At 43.1% G+C, this 15,863-nt stretch overlaps 1 protein-coding gene across 1 annotated transcript in view; it reads right to left on the bottom strand.

Annotated features, from left to right (window-relative positions):
- Nucleotides 1-15,863, bottom strand: part of ULK4 (unc-51 like kinase 4) — a 1,112,493-nt gene that overhangs the window by 1,032,188 nt on the left and 64,442 nt on the right. Inside the window, exon 9 of the mRNA XM_082258381.1 lies at nucleotides 15,059-15,148. Within this exon, the coding sequence (XP_082114507.1) occupies nucleotides 15,059-15,148 (90 nt within the window). The remainder of the gene's footprint in view (nucleotides 1-15,058; nucleotides 15,149-15,863) is intronic.

The raw sequence follows: 15,863 nt of genomic DNA, 5'->3' as shown, positions 1-15,863 counted from the left end.
CCTTTCATTGCTATTTTAAGCTGAATAGTTTGTTTTACAAGGTAATCGTTTAAAATCACTTTAGGTCATCAGCATACCAAGGTATTTTGAACAATTTCATGCTCCCAACTTTATGGGAACAGTTTGGGAATGGCCCCTTCCTGTTCCAACATGACTGAACACCAATGCACAAAGCAAGGTCCATAAAGACATGGATGAGCAAGTTTGGGGTGGAGGAACTTGACTGGCCTGCAGAGTCCTGACCTCAACACCTTTGGGATGAATTAGAGCGGAGACTGGGAGCCAGGTCTTCTCATCCAACAACAGTGCCTGACCTCACAAAGGCGCTTCTGAAAGAATGGTCAAACATTGCCATAGATACACTCCTAAACCTTGTGGACAGCCTTCCCAGAAGAGTTGAAGCTGTTATATCTGCAAATGGTGAGCCAACTCAATATTGAACCCTACGGACTAAGACTGGGATGTGTAAAGGCAGGTGTCCCAATGCTTTTGACAATATAGTGTAACAAGCTTTTTTCCCCACTGTTCTTTCATTTCAGCAGGGGTTCCCTGAGACCTAAAAATTATTTCAAGGGTTCTCTCCTCTCGGCTAAAAAGTTAGCGAAAGGCTGGCTTAGACACAATCAAAGAGGCCTGTACACCATGAGTCAGCTGTTTATTTATGTGGCTGGACTGCAGGTGACCGGCTCCAAATGCAGATTGTGTTCGGGGCCACTCACCCCCACACTTGTCAAATTAGGATGAGCGTCTGTCTCTGTGCAGCCGCTGCGTACCTAAAGACTTACACAGGCTGCCTGAATGCAGTACCTGGGGCACCATCTCCATAACAAACAGCTGATTCAGGACTAATGACTTTATGAGTACGAGTTAATCTGCAGGTAAATTATGGCCCCAGACTCGCTAGGATTGGTTTAACAAAATTGGAGGAGAATGCAAACTCTGGTGTGACTCTACATAGAAACCAATCAGCTTCCAGGTTTTTTTTTGTTAACGCTTAAGCAACTCACTATCCCTCAGCACTCTCCTCCTCTCAATCCTTCTCCCCCTCCGCAGCGCTGATAGCGGGGATTTTTTTGTTGTTATTTACTTACTTTCCCCCCCCCCCCCATCAAAGGCTCACCCCCCCCCCCCGGTTTCTGAAAATTCACCCAGGATTATGACGCGGTGCCTCCTTGGATGGTCTTATTCAGTTAAGAGGACAGGGACGGGCCTGCCCTGGGAGAGCCAGCAGCTAATTCGACAACATGCTGGCTAGGGGAGTATGCTTATTGTGCTGAAAAATGTCAAAGGTAAGCAGAAAATAAAATGAAGAGGGGAGCAAAAAGACTGCAGTTCCTCTTTAACCACTTAAGCCCCGGAGGATTTGGCTGCTAAAAGACCAGGGGGTATTTTGCGATTCGGCATTGCGTGACTTTAACAGACCATTGCGCGGTCGTGCGATGCTGTACCTAAACGAATTTGACGTCCTTTTTTTCCCACAAACAGAGCTTTCTTTTGGTGGTATTTGATCACCTGTGCGATTTTTTGATCATGCGCTATAAACAAAAAAAGAGCGTCAATTTTGCAAAAATAACAATATTTTTCACATTTTTTTTACATGAAATTCCCCAAAAAAAAATGTAAAAATCAAAATTTAACATTTTCGGCCAATTTGTTTTATGCTACATAGGTTTGGTAAAAAAAAAAAAAAATCGCAAAAAGCGTATTTTGATTGGTTTGCGCAAAAGTTATCGCGTTTACTAACAAAGGGAAAGATTTTTGTCATTTTTGGTGTTTTTTTTAAACGAGTAATGGCAGCGATCTGCGATTTTTTTTGCGGTACTGCGACATTGCGGCGGACAGATCGGACCCTTGACTGACATTTTTGACACTTTTGGGGTTACCAGTGACATTACTGCAGTAATCAGTGCTATACATATGCACTGTTACTGCAAAAATTACACTGGCAGGGAAGGGGTTAACTGTATTGGAGAGGGAGGGGTTAAGTGTGTCCTAGGGGCGTGATTCTAACTGTAAAGGGACATGGCTATTGGTGTAAAAATAAAGATCAACGGTCCTACATAGTAGAACCGTCTGATCTTCATTTTTACACCAGGGAGAATGACAGGCGGCTTGTTTACATAAGCCGCCTGACTTTCTCCCTTCACCGGAGCGATCGTGAGTGACCGGCGGACGATCGGGTCCGCCAGTCACACGCACTGACTTGTCAGTGAACGGGGCGGGCGCGCGCCCGCCCACAATTGGCTCACAAGTCAGTGACAGGCGAGTGACGTACCCCTACGTCACTCTGCCTGGCCGGGGCTGACCGCCGCAGTATATAGTCGTGCGGCGGTCGGCAACCGGTTAATTGAGCAAGCTGAAGTTAGAAGCTGATTGGCTACCATGTACAGCTGCACCAGGATTTAGCACTTTTCAGTTAGTAAATCAACCCACCTATATCCTACTTTTTTGTACTCCCAATAAATTCAGCATACATTTTCATTTGCAGCTTGAATACTCAACCAAGTCCAGGTTAAATCCAGTGCTGGCCAAAGAAAATGTGTATTTGGACCCATTGATTACTATAGTGCTGTGTTAGGATGTGTGCAAAACTAAAAGCATCAAAATGCTGCATTTTAGACGCCCATGTGAATGAGCCCTTAACATTGCAGCTCCCCAAGTCTGCACCCCAGACAGAGGTGACAATGCTGCTTTACTGCCTAATAAGAAAGCTGGAGGGGGTGAGGTGACATATGAAGCTACAGTGCTGGATCAGAAAAACTATTAATTAGAACTAGTGATGGGCTCAGGCGTGTTCGGGATCATAGTCTCATCCCACTTGAGCAACCCCACCAGGAACCAGACAATGCACACCGCCAATCATAGGCAGTGAGGTATTTCTCGGTCTGTGCAGCTGCGGACCGGAAAATGCCTAGGTGCCTATGATTGGTGGTGTGAAGTGTCGGCTTCCTGGTAGGATTGCTCAGGTGGGTTGGGACGACAATCCTGAACACGCTTGGGCCCATCACTAATTTGAATATACATGTTCCCTGTTTGGCTTTCCAATGTGGAAAAAGTGTGCAAATGACAAAACTGGCTATGAAGGATTACAAATCTTTTGTCAGGTAAAACAGTAAGGATTTATGCATTTCATCAGGACATTAAACTGCTTGACTGAAATTTCACTTTACGAGTTGTGTAGATATCCATACAAACGGCAGAAAATATAATTACCTTTCCAGGCTATAAACATCAATAGTCAAGGAAAATGAAATTCTCCAACACATCAATTCCACAGCAACACCAGACTAATAAAACACGGCACGGCTCCTGGTTTTTAATAAAATTCTATGTAAACAATACTTTGTGCTCTCATTCTTCCCTGAGAGGTTATCTCAGAGATTTACCTCAAGTCTCAGGCCTGGTTTAATCTTATGCGCTTGAAGTTTTATGAATAATGCCTTCCTTTGCGTGCAGTAATACAAATAATAACGCTTACTTGCGTGCAATCATCCAGTCTTGTGTATTTTCATAATGCCTGTTTCCTGTTTTGCCTCAAACTTTAGCAAAACATGATAATGTCCATTACTATGCATTATTATGTGTTTTATTGCTTTTGCAGTCTGTGATGCCCATTACTGCAAAAAAAAAAAAAAAAAGACTTAGGCCCCTTTCACACTTGTGTGACTTGTCCTGCGATTTGGGACTGCAAAGTCGCATGACAAGTCATTCCACATGATTTCCAATGAGTACTGTTCATATCTGTATGACTTCAAGTCGCAATGACTTCAAAATAGTCCCTGCACTACTTTTGGGCAATTTTACTGCGTTTTGAGGTCCAAATACATAGGCATTGCTTCAAGTCCAGTCAAAATTGTGGCAAAATCGCAGCTAAGTCACACAAGTGTGAAAGGGGCATTATCTGTATATTATACAGTACTCTGCAAAAGTTTCAGGCATGTGTGAAGAAATGCTGTAAAATTAAGAATGCTTTAAAACAGGGGTAATGAATTAAAATTCGCCAAAATTTTCTTTGGGCCGAGGTCCGAATCTGAAGTCTGTGCTATGACTCAAAGATGGGCAAAACAAAACGTGTCCATCAGCGTTGCTCTTAACATAAAATATGCCCATTAGAGTGCCCCTTAACATAAAATGTGTTCATCAGCATGACCCTTAATATAAAATAAGGGGCACTCTGATGGGCACATTTTATGTTAGGGGGCACTCTGATGGGCACATTTTATGTTAGGGGGCACTCTGATGGGCAAAACAAAACGTGTCCATCAGCGTTGCTCTTAACATAAAATATGCCCATTAGGGTGCCCCCTAACATAAAATGTGTAAAATGTGCCCATCAGAGTGCTCCCTAACATAAAATGTGCCCATCAGCGTGCCCCTTAGCATAAAATTTGCCCATCGGCGTGACCCTTAACATAAAATAAGGGGCACGCTGATGGGCACATTTTTATGTTCGGGGGCACTCTGATGGGCATATTTTAGGTTAGGGGGCACGCTGATGGGCACATTTTATGTTAGGGGGCACGCTGATGGGCATATTTTATGTTAGGGGGCACGCTGATGGGCATATTTTATGTTAGGGGGCACGCTGATGGGCAAAACAAAAAACGTGTAAATCAGCGTAGCGCTCAACATAAAATATGCCCATCAGCATGCCCCCTAACATAAAATATGCCCATCAGAGTGCCCCTTAACATAAAATATGCCCATCAGCGTGTCCCTTAGCATAAAATAAGGGGCACGCTGATGGGACCATTTTATGTCAAGGGAGTAATCTGATGGGCACATTTTGTTTCTTTTATGGGGCACTCTAATGAGCACAACAAAACATGCCAGTCTGCACACTTGGTAAAGCTTGAGAGGTTTTTTTTTTTTTTAAATTGAGCTATTCTCCCCTAAAAATGTGCTCCACATACCTGGAGCCAGGAGCTGAGCCAAAAGCCACGAACAGGGGGGCGGGGTGTGCACAGTGTCACGCCCTAGCTCACTGCCCGGCTGAGAGGGAGGAGGGAGCCGCAGTCAGGAGCAGGGGACGGGGCGCACGAGTGACGTCCCGCACCTACTCGCGGCCCGACAGGACACCGCGATGCCCATCAGTCAGTTGCAGGGGGCGGGGCGCGCATGGGACGTCACTCCCCTACTCGCGGCTCACGGCCCGACAGGACACCGGCTGCGAGTGAGCCGGGAGCCGCAAGCGGTCCGGGCGGAAGCATCGTGCGGGCCGCTAATGGACCACGGGCCGCCATTTAGTGACCGGTGCTTTAAAAAATATATTTATTTTAATGGTTTATTTTTATCAATTTAGAAAATGCATAGTAAGCGTACAGAAGAAACATTTCTAAATCATATCAATATTTGGTATGGCTACCCTTTGGCTTTAAACCAGCATCAATTCTTACATTTGCACACTTGAACAAAGTCAAGAGATTTTGCAGGATTAGAGTCAGGTGTATAATTAAACAATTTTACCAAGCAGGTGCTAAAGATCATCAATTGCATGTATAGGTTGAAACACAGTGATTATTTGAAACAGAAAAAGATGTGTAGAAGGCTACAAACTGGGTGAGGAACAGCCAAACTCTGCTACTAAGGTGAGTTTGTGGAAGACAGTTTCATATCACAGGTCATAGACCATGGCAAGACTGAGCACAGCAACAAGACATATGGTAGTTACATGCATCAGCAAGGTTTCTACCAGGCAAAGGATGTCAAAGCAGACTGGGGTTTCAAGATGTACTGTTCAAGCTCTTTTAAAGAACAAAGAAACAGGCAACGTTGAAGACCGTAGACGCAGAGGTCAACCAAGAAAACAATGCAGCAGACACATCATGCTTATTTCCCTTCCAACATCAGAAGATGTACATCAGTACAGAACTGGCAGAAACCAGTGGGACCCAGGTACACCCGTCTAATGTCCGAAGGCATCTTGTCAGAAGTGGTCTTCATTGAAGAATTATGGCCAAAAAGCCATACCTCTGACATGGAAACTAAGCTAAGCAACTCAACTATACATGAAAACATAGTGGGGTGGGGTGCAGAAAAATGTCATAAGGTGCTCTGGACTGATGAGTCAAATTTGAAATATTTGGCCGCAGAAGGAGGCAGTTTGTTAACCAAAGGTCTGAAGAGCGGTACAATAATGGGTGTCTGCAGGCAACAGTGAAGCATGGTGGAGGTTCCTGGCAAGTTCAGGGCTGCATTTCTGCAAATGGAGTTAAAGATTTAGGAAGGATCAATGATAGCCTCAATGCTGGGAAATACATGCTGATACTTATTAATGATGCCATACCAGCAGGGAGGTGTGGGATTGGCCCCAAATTTATTCTGCAGCAGGACAACGACCCAAAACATACAGCCAATGCCAGTAGGAATTCTGTGGTTTGGCCCCCACAAAGCCTTGATCTCAACATCATCGAGTCTGGCTGGGGTTACATGAAGAGACAGAAGGATATGAGGCAGCTTACATCTGCAGAAGATAGGTGGTTAGTTCCCAAAATGCTTGGAGCAACCTACCTGCCGAGTTCCTTCAAAAACTGTGTGCAAGACCTATGCGGTTTTGAAGGCCAAATATTGACTTGGATTTCTCTTCAGTTTATTTACTTTCCATGTTATTAATTAATAATAAAAAATGAATTATTAACACTTCTATTTCTGAAAGCATTCTTAATTTGCAGCATTTTTTCACACCTACATAAAACTTATGTTTTGTGTATGTGCATATAAATCTATAATAAAAACCTTTTCTTTTTAAGTATAGGATAGTGTAGGGAATCATTAGAATACATGGTAAAATAGTTGTTAAGGCTCAGGCTTTTTTTTACCTTCATGCATTCTATGCATGAAGGTAAAAAACCTTATGTGTGCAGCAGCGCCCCCAGCTCCCCTCAAAAACGTATTTGAGCCTCATCTTGATCCAGCGATGTATACGAGAACAGCGGCTCCCCTGGTCTCTCCCTCCTCATGCTACTGTCAATCACAGCCAGTGATCCAATGAGGAGAGAGCGTGGGGCAAGCCGTGCTCCGTGTGTGAATGTACTCACAGAGCAGCGGCTCGGGGTGAGCCTGTTTGGGTGACCCCGTAGCATGTTTGTTATTTTATAAAAATAAATACCAAACCTCTAATATCACTTTACGTTAAGGCCCCTTTCTCACAAAGGGTCTGATCAGGTCCGCCTACCAGTTTTTCAGGTGGACCTGAATGGACAGTCCATTTACCCCTTTGGACCGGCGGGTGTAAATGGACCTGTGTCAGTTTACACCCACCTACCTCAGATCTGGTCTGCTTAAAAAAATCAAAAGGGGATTTGTCCTCCTCCATCCAGGCAGATCAGAGGGCAGTGAGGTTTAAAAGGACAGTGGAGTCCGTTTACTTCCGGCCACCCATAGAGCAGAGTGGGCTCTGTCGGTGTCTGCTCTGCAGAAACTGAGCGGGCATGGACCTGTCATTTGCCCACTCTGCTCCTAAAAGCAGGGGATCAGCGGATATTTCCCCTGCTGATCAAAATAGAGTCCGCCCCGTGTAAAAAGGAGCCTAGGGTCTGGTTCACACTAGTGAAACTTCTGATGCGACTTGAGCTGCACAGAATCGCATGACAAGGGAAATCTCATTGTTTTCAATGATGCCTGCTCAAATTAATGCTACTCCGAATTGTGCGTTTTTTGAAAAGGTTCCTGCTCTACTTTGGTGCTTTTTAAAGTGTGACCTTGCCCCATAGAATATGCAAAGTCGCATCACATAATCGCATCAAAGTCACATCACAGTAGCGTGAACCAAGCCTAAGGTGGTATTAAACCCCAAAGCTAACTATTATATTTCAGCTTACCAATTCTTAGATGCGTTTGCTGTATTAGTTTTCTTTTTCCTCTTCTGACCAGCTTTATGGAGATGCTGATTTCCTTTTCCAGCAGGACTTGGCACCTGCTCACACTGCCAAAAGTACCAATATCTGGTTTAATGATCATGGTATCATTGTGCTTGATTGGCCAGCAAACTCGGCTGACCAAACCCCATAGAGAATCTGTGGGGTATTGTCAAGAGGAAGATGAGAGACACCAGACCCAACAATGCAGATGACCCGAAAGCCACTATCAAAGCAACCTGGGTTTCCATGACACCTCAGCAGTGCCACAGGCTGATCAACTCCATGCCACACCACATTGATGAAGTAATTATTGCAAAAGAAGCCCCGACCAAGTATTGAGTCCATACTATACTGTACATGGACATACAGTGCCTTGCGAAAGTATTCGGCCCCCTTGAACTTTTAAACCTTTTGCCACATTTCAGGCTTCAAACATAAAGATATAAAACTGTAATATTTTGTGAAGAATCACCAACAAGTGGGACACAATCATGAAGTGGAATGAAATTTATTGGATATTTCAAAATTTTTTAACAAATAAAAGACTGAAAAATTGGGCGTGCAAAATTATTCAGCCCCCTTAAGTTAATACTTTGTAGCGCCACCTTTTGATGCGATTACAGCTGTAAGTCGCTTGGGGTATGTCTCTATCAGTTTTGCACATCGAGAGACTGAAACTTTTGCCCATTCCTCCTTGCAAAACAGCTCGAGCTCAGTGAGGTTGGATGGAGAGCGTTTGTTAACAGCAGTTTTCAGTTCTTTCCACATATTCTCGATTGGATTCAGGTCTGGACTATGACTTGGCCATTCTAACATCTGGATATGTTTATTTGTGAACCATTCCATTGTAGATTTTGCTTTATGTTTTGGATCATTGTCTTGTTGGAAGACAAATCTCCGTCCCAGTCTCAGGTCTTTTGCAGACTCCATCAGGTTTTCTTCCAGAATGGTCCTGTATTTGGCTCCATCCATCTTCCCATCAATTTTAACCATCTTCCCTGTCCCTGCTGAAGAAAAGCAGGCCCAAACCATGATGCTGCCTCCACCATGTTTGACAGTGGGGATGGTGTGTTCAGGGTGATGAGCTGTGTTGCTTTTACGCCAAACATAAGGTTTTGCATTGTTGCCAAAAAGTTTGATTTTGGTTTCATCTGACCAGAGCACCTTCTTCCACATGTTTGGTGTGTCTCCCAGGTGGCTTGTGGCAAACTTTAAACGACACTTTTTATGGCTATCTTTAAGAAATGGCTTTCTTCTTGCCACTCTTCCATAAAGGCCAGATTTGTGCAGTATACGACCGATTGTTGTCCTATGGACAGAGTCTCCCACCTCAGCTGTAGATCTCCGCAGTTCATCCAGAGTGATCATGGGCCTCTTGGCTGCATCTCTGATCAGTCTTCTCCTTGTATGAGCTGAAAGTTTAGAGGGACGGCCAGGTCTTCGTAGATTTGCAGTGGTCTGATACTCCTTCCATTTCAATATTTTCGCTTGCACAGTGCTCCTTGGGATCGTTCAGAGATCCTCACTGAACTTCTGGAGAGAGTTTGCTGCACTGAAAGTAAAGGGGCTGAATAATTTTGCACGCCCAATTTTTCAGTTTTTTATTTGTTAAAGTTTGAAATATCCAATAAATTTCGTTCCACTTCATGATTTTGTCCCACTTGTTGTTGATTCTTCACAAAAAATTACAGTTTTATATCTTTATGTTTGAAGCCTGAAATGTGGCAAAAGGTGGCAAAGTTGAAGGGGGCCGAATACTTTCGCAAGGCACTGTACTTTTCAGTAAGCCAACATTTCTGTATTCAAAATCCTTTTTTTTTTTATATTAGTCTTATGTAATATTGAAATTTTCTTAGATACTGAATTTTGGGTTTTACTAGCTGTAAGCCATAATCAAAGTTGAAAGAAAGAAATGCTTGAAATATATAATTCTGTGTCTAACGCATCTATATAAAATACAGTGGGAAAATTAATGATTTGTACAATTTTTTACTTGCAAAAAAAAGAAGGGTCTATAATTTTTATCATAGGTGGATTTTAAAGGATGGAGACAGAATATCAACCAAAACTCCAGAAAAAAAAATCACAATACAAATGTTAAAAAATTGAGGTGCAGTTCAGTGAGTAAAATAAGTATTTGAGCCCCAAGCAAAGCATGGCTTAGTACTTGGTAGAGAAACTATTGTTGGCAAGCACAGAGGTAAGACGTTTCTTGTAGATAGTGACCAGGCTTGCACACCTCTCAGGTGGGATTTTGGTCCATTCTTCTCTACAGATCTTCTCTAAATCCTTAACTTTTCTCAGCTGTTGCTTAGCATCTCAATGTTTCAGCTCCCTTCATACATTTTCTATAGGCAGAAGGTCTGGAGACTGGCTAGGCCACTCCATGACCTTAATGTGCTTCTTCTTGCACTCTTAATGTGCCACTCCTTTGTTGCCTTGGCGGTATGTTTTGGATCATTGTCATAATGAAAGACCCATCCATGACCCATCTTCAGTGTTCTGGCTGAGGGAAGAAGGTTCTCATCTAAGATTTTACAATACATAGCCCCATGAATTGGCCCCTCAATGCGGCAAAGTTGGTCTGTACCTTTAGCCGAGAAACCCAAGACTAGGCCACTCCATGACCTTATTGTGCTTTTTCTTGAGCCATTCCTTTGTTGCCTTGGTGATATGTTTTGGGTCATTGTCTTGCTGGCAGGCCCATGCACGACCCATCTTCAGTGTTCCGACTAAAGGAAGAAGGTTCTTATCCAAGATTTTACAATATATGGCCCCGTCCATTGGCCCCTCAATGCAGCAAAGTCAGCCTGTACCAAATTGTTTTTTTGCCCCCTAGTAGTGACCTGCGTTTATCCAGTGCTGAAAAATGCAGGAATGCAGCAATGTTATTGTTGCAAGCTGAAATACAGTATCGAGTTCGAGAGGTCCTTTTAGGCTCGGTTCACACTGCTGCAACGGCAAAGTCATAACTTTGCCTGCGACTTTGCCCTGCAATTTCCTTCCAACTTGGTCTAACTTGGATGCCACTTAGGACTGTCATGCGACTTGGGGTCTCACAAGTCGGATCTCATGTCACAGCAATGTGAATCGAGCCTTAGGGCCTCCTTCACAGGGGCATGCTTAGGCGTACACCTGTGCAAGGACCATGTTTATTGCAAGGGGATGCACAGGTGTTCCGTGCTTCCAGGTAGAGACAGTCCTATGGATGGCAACTGGGATACAGCGGCCATACAGAAACAGCCGCTGCTCCCAATTTGAAATCCATTTGGGTGTGGGTCCACAAAGGCACACTGTGTGAATGAGGCCTAAAAAGACATCACATAAAAAAGGACAATAACTTCATATACAAAGTACCGTAACTGTACTTGAAAAAGGGCCACGCCTGAAACGTGTTGTCAGAACAACTGAAGACAATAGTGTTCTCTCCCTGCCTCCTCCTGTTCCATCTAGGTTCCACCAGCGGATCCAGCCGCCCATCACCTGCGGCTCAAGCCTCGCTTTGGATGGATACTCTTCGAGGGTCTGACGTCACATCCGGATTACTTCCTCTTTGTTTAACGCAGTTGGCAGGCTCCTGTGGTCTCCTCGGCGATACCACCGGTCGGGACCCTTTCCACTTATTCTCCACCTGGTACATTGGGACCCTACCCGTCTCTCTTCCTGACCTACCGGGACCCTCCTTTACCATCATCACACAACTTGAAGTCCATCACTGCCACATGTACCGCTGCACCGTCCTGGCTGATTTTGTTTTCCTCAGCAGCTTGTCAGAGAGGATCCATCCTGTGTGAGTTTTTCACCCATTTGAGTTTCATAAGGCCTGGGGATTTTATGCAGGGCTCGTTATTGTTTTTAACTTATGGATGCATTCTATATTCATGAATTTGTCCTTAATAAACTTTTTATTGCTTAACCTAATACACAGTGTTCTTTCACCATTTATGACATTTATTGTTGTCTATACCCAGTGGTTTCATCGAGCGCTTTTTTTTTTTTCTGTGGTTATTGTTTGTGTGACTGTACAGTACAAAAGGTTTGTTTTTAACTTACGTTTCGCTATTCATTTGTATAATTAATAGCAGCAATAATACTGTTGGTGCTAAATAAGGATTGTGAACGAATTCAAACATCAGTCTGGCTTCTGGTAAAGGCTGTTTCCATTTCTGAATCTGCCCCCAGCCACTAACATAGTTCTGTTTTTCTGAGCAAAACAAAACACACGCAACGATTATCGGCCGACCGATCGTCCGTCTTTTGTCCAGAGTTGTGTTTTGTTGGTTGGAATGTGCCTAGACTGCACACGAATTTTCTCGCCCAACAAAAATTCTACTTCAGAAGTGATGTCATGTGTTGGTTTGCTTTCTTTGTGTTCTTTCTTCTCTGAGCATGCCCAGACTTGCTCGATAGATTTTTCCCTGTCTAAATCTGTACTGACTGCACCAAAATCGGCCGTGTTTTGACGGCAGACAAAAATTTTATAATCTGCACACCAGATTTTTTTCGGCCGAAAAGTCGGAGTCGGTTGTTGGAAGCATCATACTAACAAGCCGAAAATTGGCAGATCGGTCGTCGGACGAAAATTCCCTGCCACTTTTCGACGCGTGTGTACGGGGCTTAAGGCTTTGAGAAAGGTGACTGACCTCCCTGTGGTGAGGTTAACTCTACAGTACTTTGACACAGGCACCAGATCTTGTGTAGCAAATGATGTACACTACATGCTGCACAATCAACAATCCAAATGATCTCTGATAACCGTACATCATTGCCTGGTATCCCATTAAATATATTAATAATTGGATCTTCCAACAAAAATAAAAACTAGAATCTAAAGTCGGCCATAGGTGGTTCAAGTCTCGGCCGGTTCAGTAGAAACCAGCCGAGATCCATACCATGTATGGGTAGGCTGATTGAAACCCAGGTTGATCGATCGATCAACTTGGGTACAACCAGCCTGTTGGATTTTTTATGCTATTATTACCAGCAGCTATAGTAAACAGCAATAATCACTGTGCGTTCTCCCACCTGGGATGGCTCCCCACGCTGGGAGAACACAATGGCTGTGTTGATTCCCCCATCAACATTGACTGTGTTGTCTGAGCCCCATTCAGAAGATTTCACCTCACTTTCTGTCCGTATGACAATTGGATTTTGAAAATTTTGGGTTGTTGTGGAAACAAGGATTGGTGATAAAGCTTCAGTAGAGACACCTTTTTCCCATGATAACTCTTACAAGAGTGCATTTCCCTTCCTAGGGGGAGATTTCCTCTCACTTCCTGTTTGTAAGTAGAAATCTTTTGTAAGTTTGATTTTTGTAACCAGGGGACCGCCTGTACAGTAAACCACCCTCCATTGCGGGGGTTACGTTCCGGACCCAGCCGCGAAAAGTAAAAATCCGCAAAATAGAAAAACCCTATTAAAATACATTGTAGGCATGTTTTTTTACTGTCACTGTACTTTTAAAAGCATTTTAAGGTCTTTAAACACACTTTTAAAACAATAGAAACTCATTTAAACACACAAAAGATACTGAGAGACATAGCAAGAGCTATGGAAAACACAAAAATATTTAATTTTTAATGAATTATATAGTAAAATAACATTACAGAAAAAAACGCAATATACCGGGACCGCAAAAACTGAACCGCGATGGAGCGGGGGTTTACTGTATATCCAAAAGAGACAGCCAGCTGAAAAGAACCAAGAGTACAGCATTGGAGCCAGGCTATGTCACCCAAAGCCGGGATTGCAGTGCGAAAACGCTAGATTTGCTGTGGGGGTGGGGATGTATTTTGAAGATATTGGTTACAAATTACTAATAGTCAAAACATACCTGGGAGCATTCTTAACCAATACACTAAAAAACCTATACTGCTAACACAAAGCCAATAAGTGCTGGCATACCCATCCCAGGGAGTGCATACTCCAATAATCCTGCAATGAAGTATTAAGGGCATCTGTGTATTAAGGGCATCCACAGGATAGCTTTACGCATAGCATGGTATGTAACCACTTCATCAGAAGCTGTACGCTAGACAACAGAGCATAAGCCAACATTGGAAAGGTCACGTTATTCTGATAACCCCAGTGACCAGGAGACCCTAGAACAGTGATGGCGAACCTTGGCATCCCAGATGTTTTGGAACTACATTTCCCATGATGCTTAACTACACTTCAGAAAGCATGAGCGTCATGGGAAATGTAATTCCAAAACATCTGAGGTGCCAAGGTTCGCCATCACTGCCCTAGACTGTTGTACCTACAGAGAGCCCATGTCAGGTTTTTATTTCTACCTGTTCCCCCATCAGGAAGATTTGCCCTCTCTATTTGTCCTGTTTCATTGAAAGTGAAAGTAAAAGTAAATCCCAAATTTTAGGTTGTCCCTAGAAAAGTAATGGAGTGGAAATCTTCCAACGGGGACACTAGTTCTGGTGACTTGGGGGTCCCCAAGAAATTTCCTTAATTTGCAGAGATTTCATCTCACTCCCTGTTTGGCTACAGGACAGGAAGTGAAGGGAAATCTCCGCAATGGGACAAAGATGGCGAAAAAAAAAATAAAAAATCTGATAGGGGTTACAACCCTCCCTTACTCTATCCAAAATGAAAAAGAAAGTTTTGCCCATAGTTCTACTTTAAATTATTTACAACAAAAGGTATTTAAAAAAGGTACTAGCTTTAAAGCAATATGCCATGGGAAAAGAAATGCTGTAAGGTATAAAAAGCAGACGCCTACCCCACCATTATACCAGAATGCCAATCCATTCTGACATTTTCAGGTGATGTCAAAAACTGCCTGCTCCCTCCCGCTTATGCCTATTAGCCTATGACTATGATGGGCTGCCATGCTGACCAAAATAAAATGTGGGGGTGGGGTCAGAATGGTCTGGCATTCTTATATAATAGTGGGGACTTGAAAACTGATGCAAGCCAACATTTTGCACAGAGTGACACAGCCCTACCCAGTTAGACGCAACATGTAACAGTGCGGAGCTCCAAGCTACCAGCATGAAAGGGTTGCTAAACTTGCATTATGATTGCTGCAGGTGAATTCTCTTACTCGCCCATACATACTGGGAACATGGAGATAGACAAACCAACTTTGTACCATGGCATTGCCAACATCCAAATTATTCTGATAGTAAAAAAATAACTAAATCCCCCTCTTTTATTGGCTATAGACTAGAATGCATTTATCATACCCAAGGGTGCCGCTAGTCTGGTCCAGCCTAGAATCTCCAGAAAATGCATCTTTCCAAAAAGCATGGCGAAATAATTCAGTCCATGTAATCCTGCAAAACAACATATGTATTTTAATGCATCCATCAATGCTTTTTAAATCTTAACTCCAAACAGATATTAAAATATAAAAGTAGATAAGTAGGCATAAAAAAATGCAGGCTTTAAATGCAGCTACAGTAAGTACCTGGTTAAGGCCTCTTTCAAACAAATATAATAATTTACTGATGATTTTACTCAGGATCCCGTTGACCGAAAGATCCTAAAAAAATGTTCCATAAAGACCTCATGTAAACGTGCATAAAATTATTTTTCATCCTCTACTAGTTGCCAGTGTTGCAATATGGGTGCGTAAAAGCACATAAACATGCGTAAATTAAAGCATTCAAATGTAAAATGCTCCATTTTTATTTTACGGCTCTGTACTCATGGCTGTATTTCTGATCTTTACACATCTATGTGTGTTATTCCATAGACAGCAATGCATCTGTGTTCAGATCAGTAAAAAACGTGGCATGATTTATTCCCATGTGCAAGAGGCCTACATCTTTAGAAGTCTATAGGACAAAATGGCATGTGGGAAAGCACTAGCAGCCAGTCAGACTCCACTGCAAAGCACAATGCTGTCAGTTTAACAGAGTCAACATTCATAGAGAGGGAGAAAGATGGGATGCCTCATGTTTAGGGTTCTGCTCCTTCGTAGTCCAATTAGAATGCAAGACATGTATCTTAGCTTAAAGCTGAGTTCCGGCCCTTAAAATCCACTTT

Source organism: Pelophylax lessonae, assembly GCF_965119305.1.
Source record: "Pelophylax lessonae genome assembly, chromosome: 5".
Taxonomy (NCBI): domain Eukaryota; kingdom Metazoa; phylum Chordata; class Amphibia; order Anura; family Ranidae; genus Pelophylax; species Pelophylax lessonae.
This window is presented reverse-complemented; position numbering and strand designations above follow the sequence as displayed.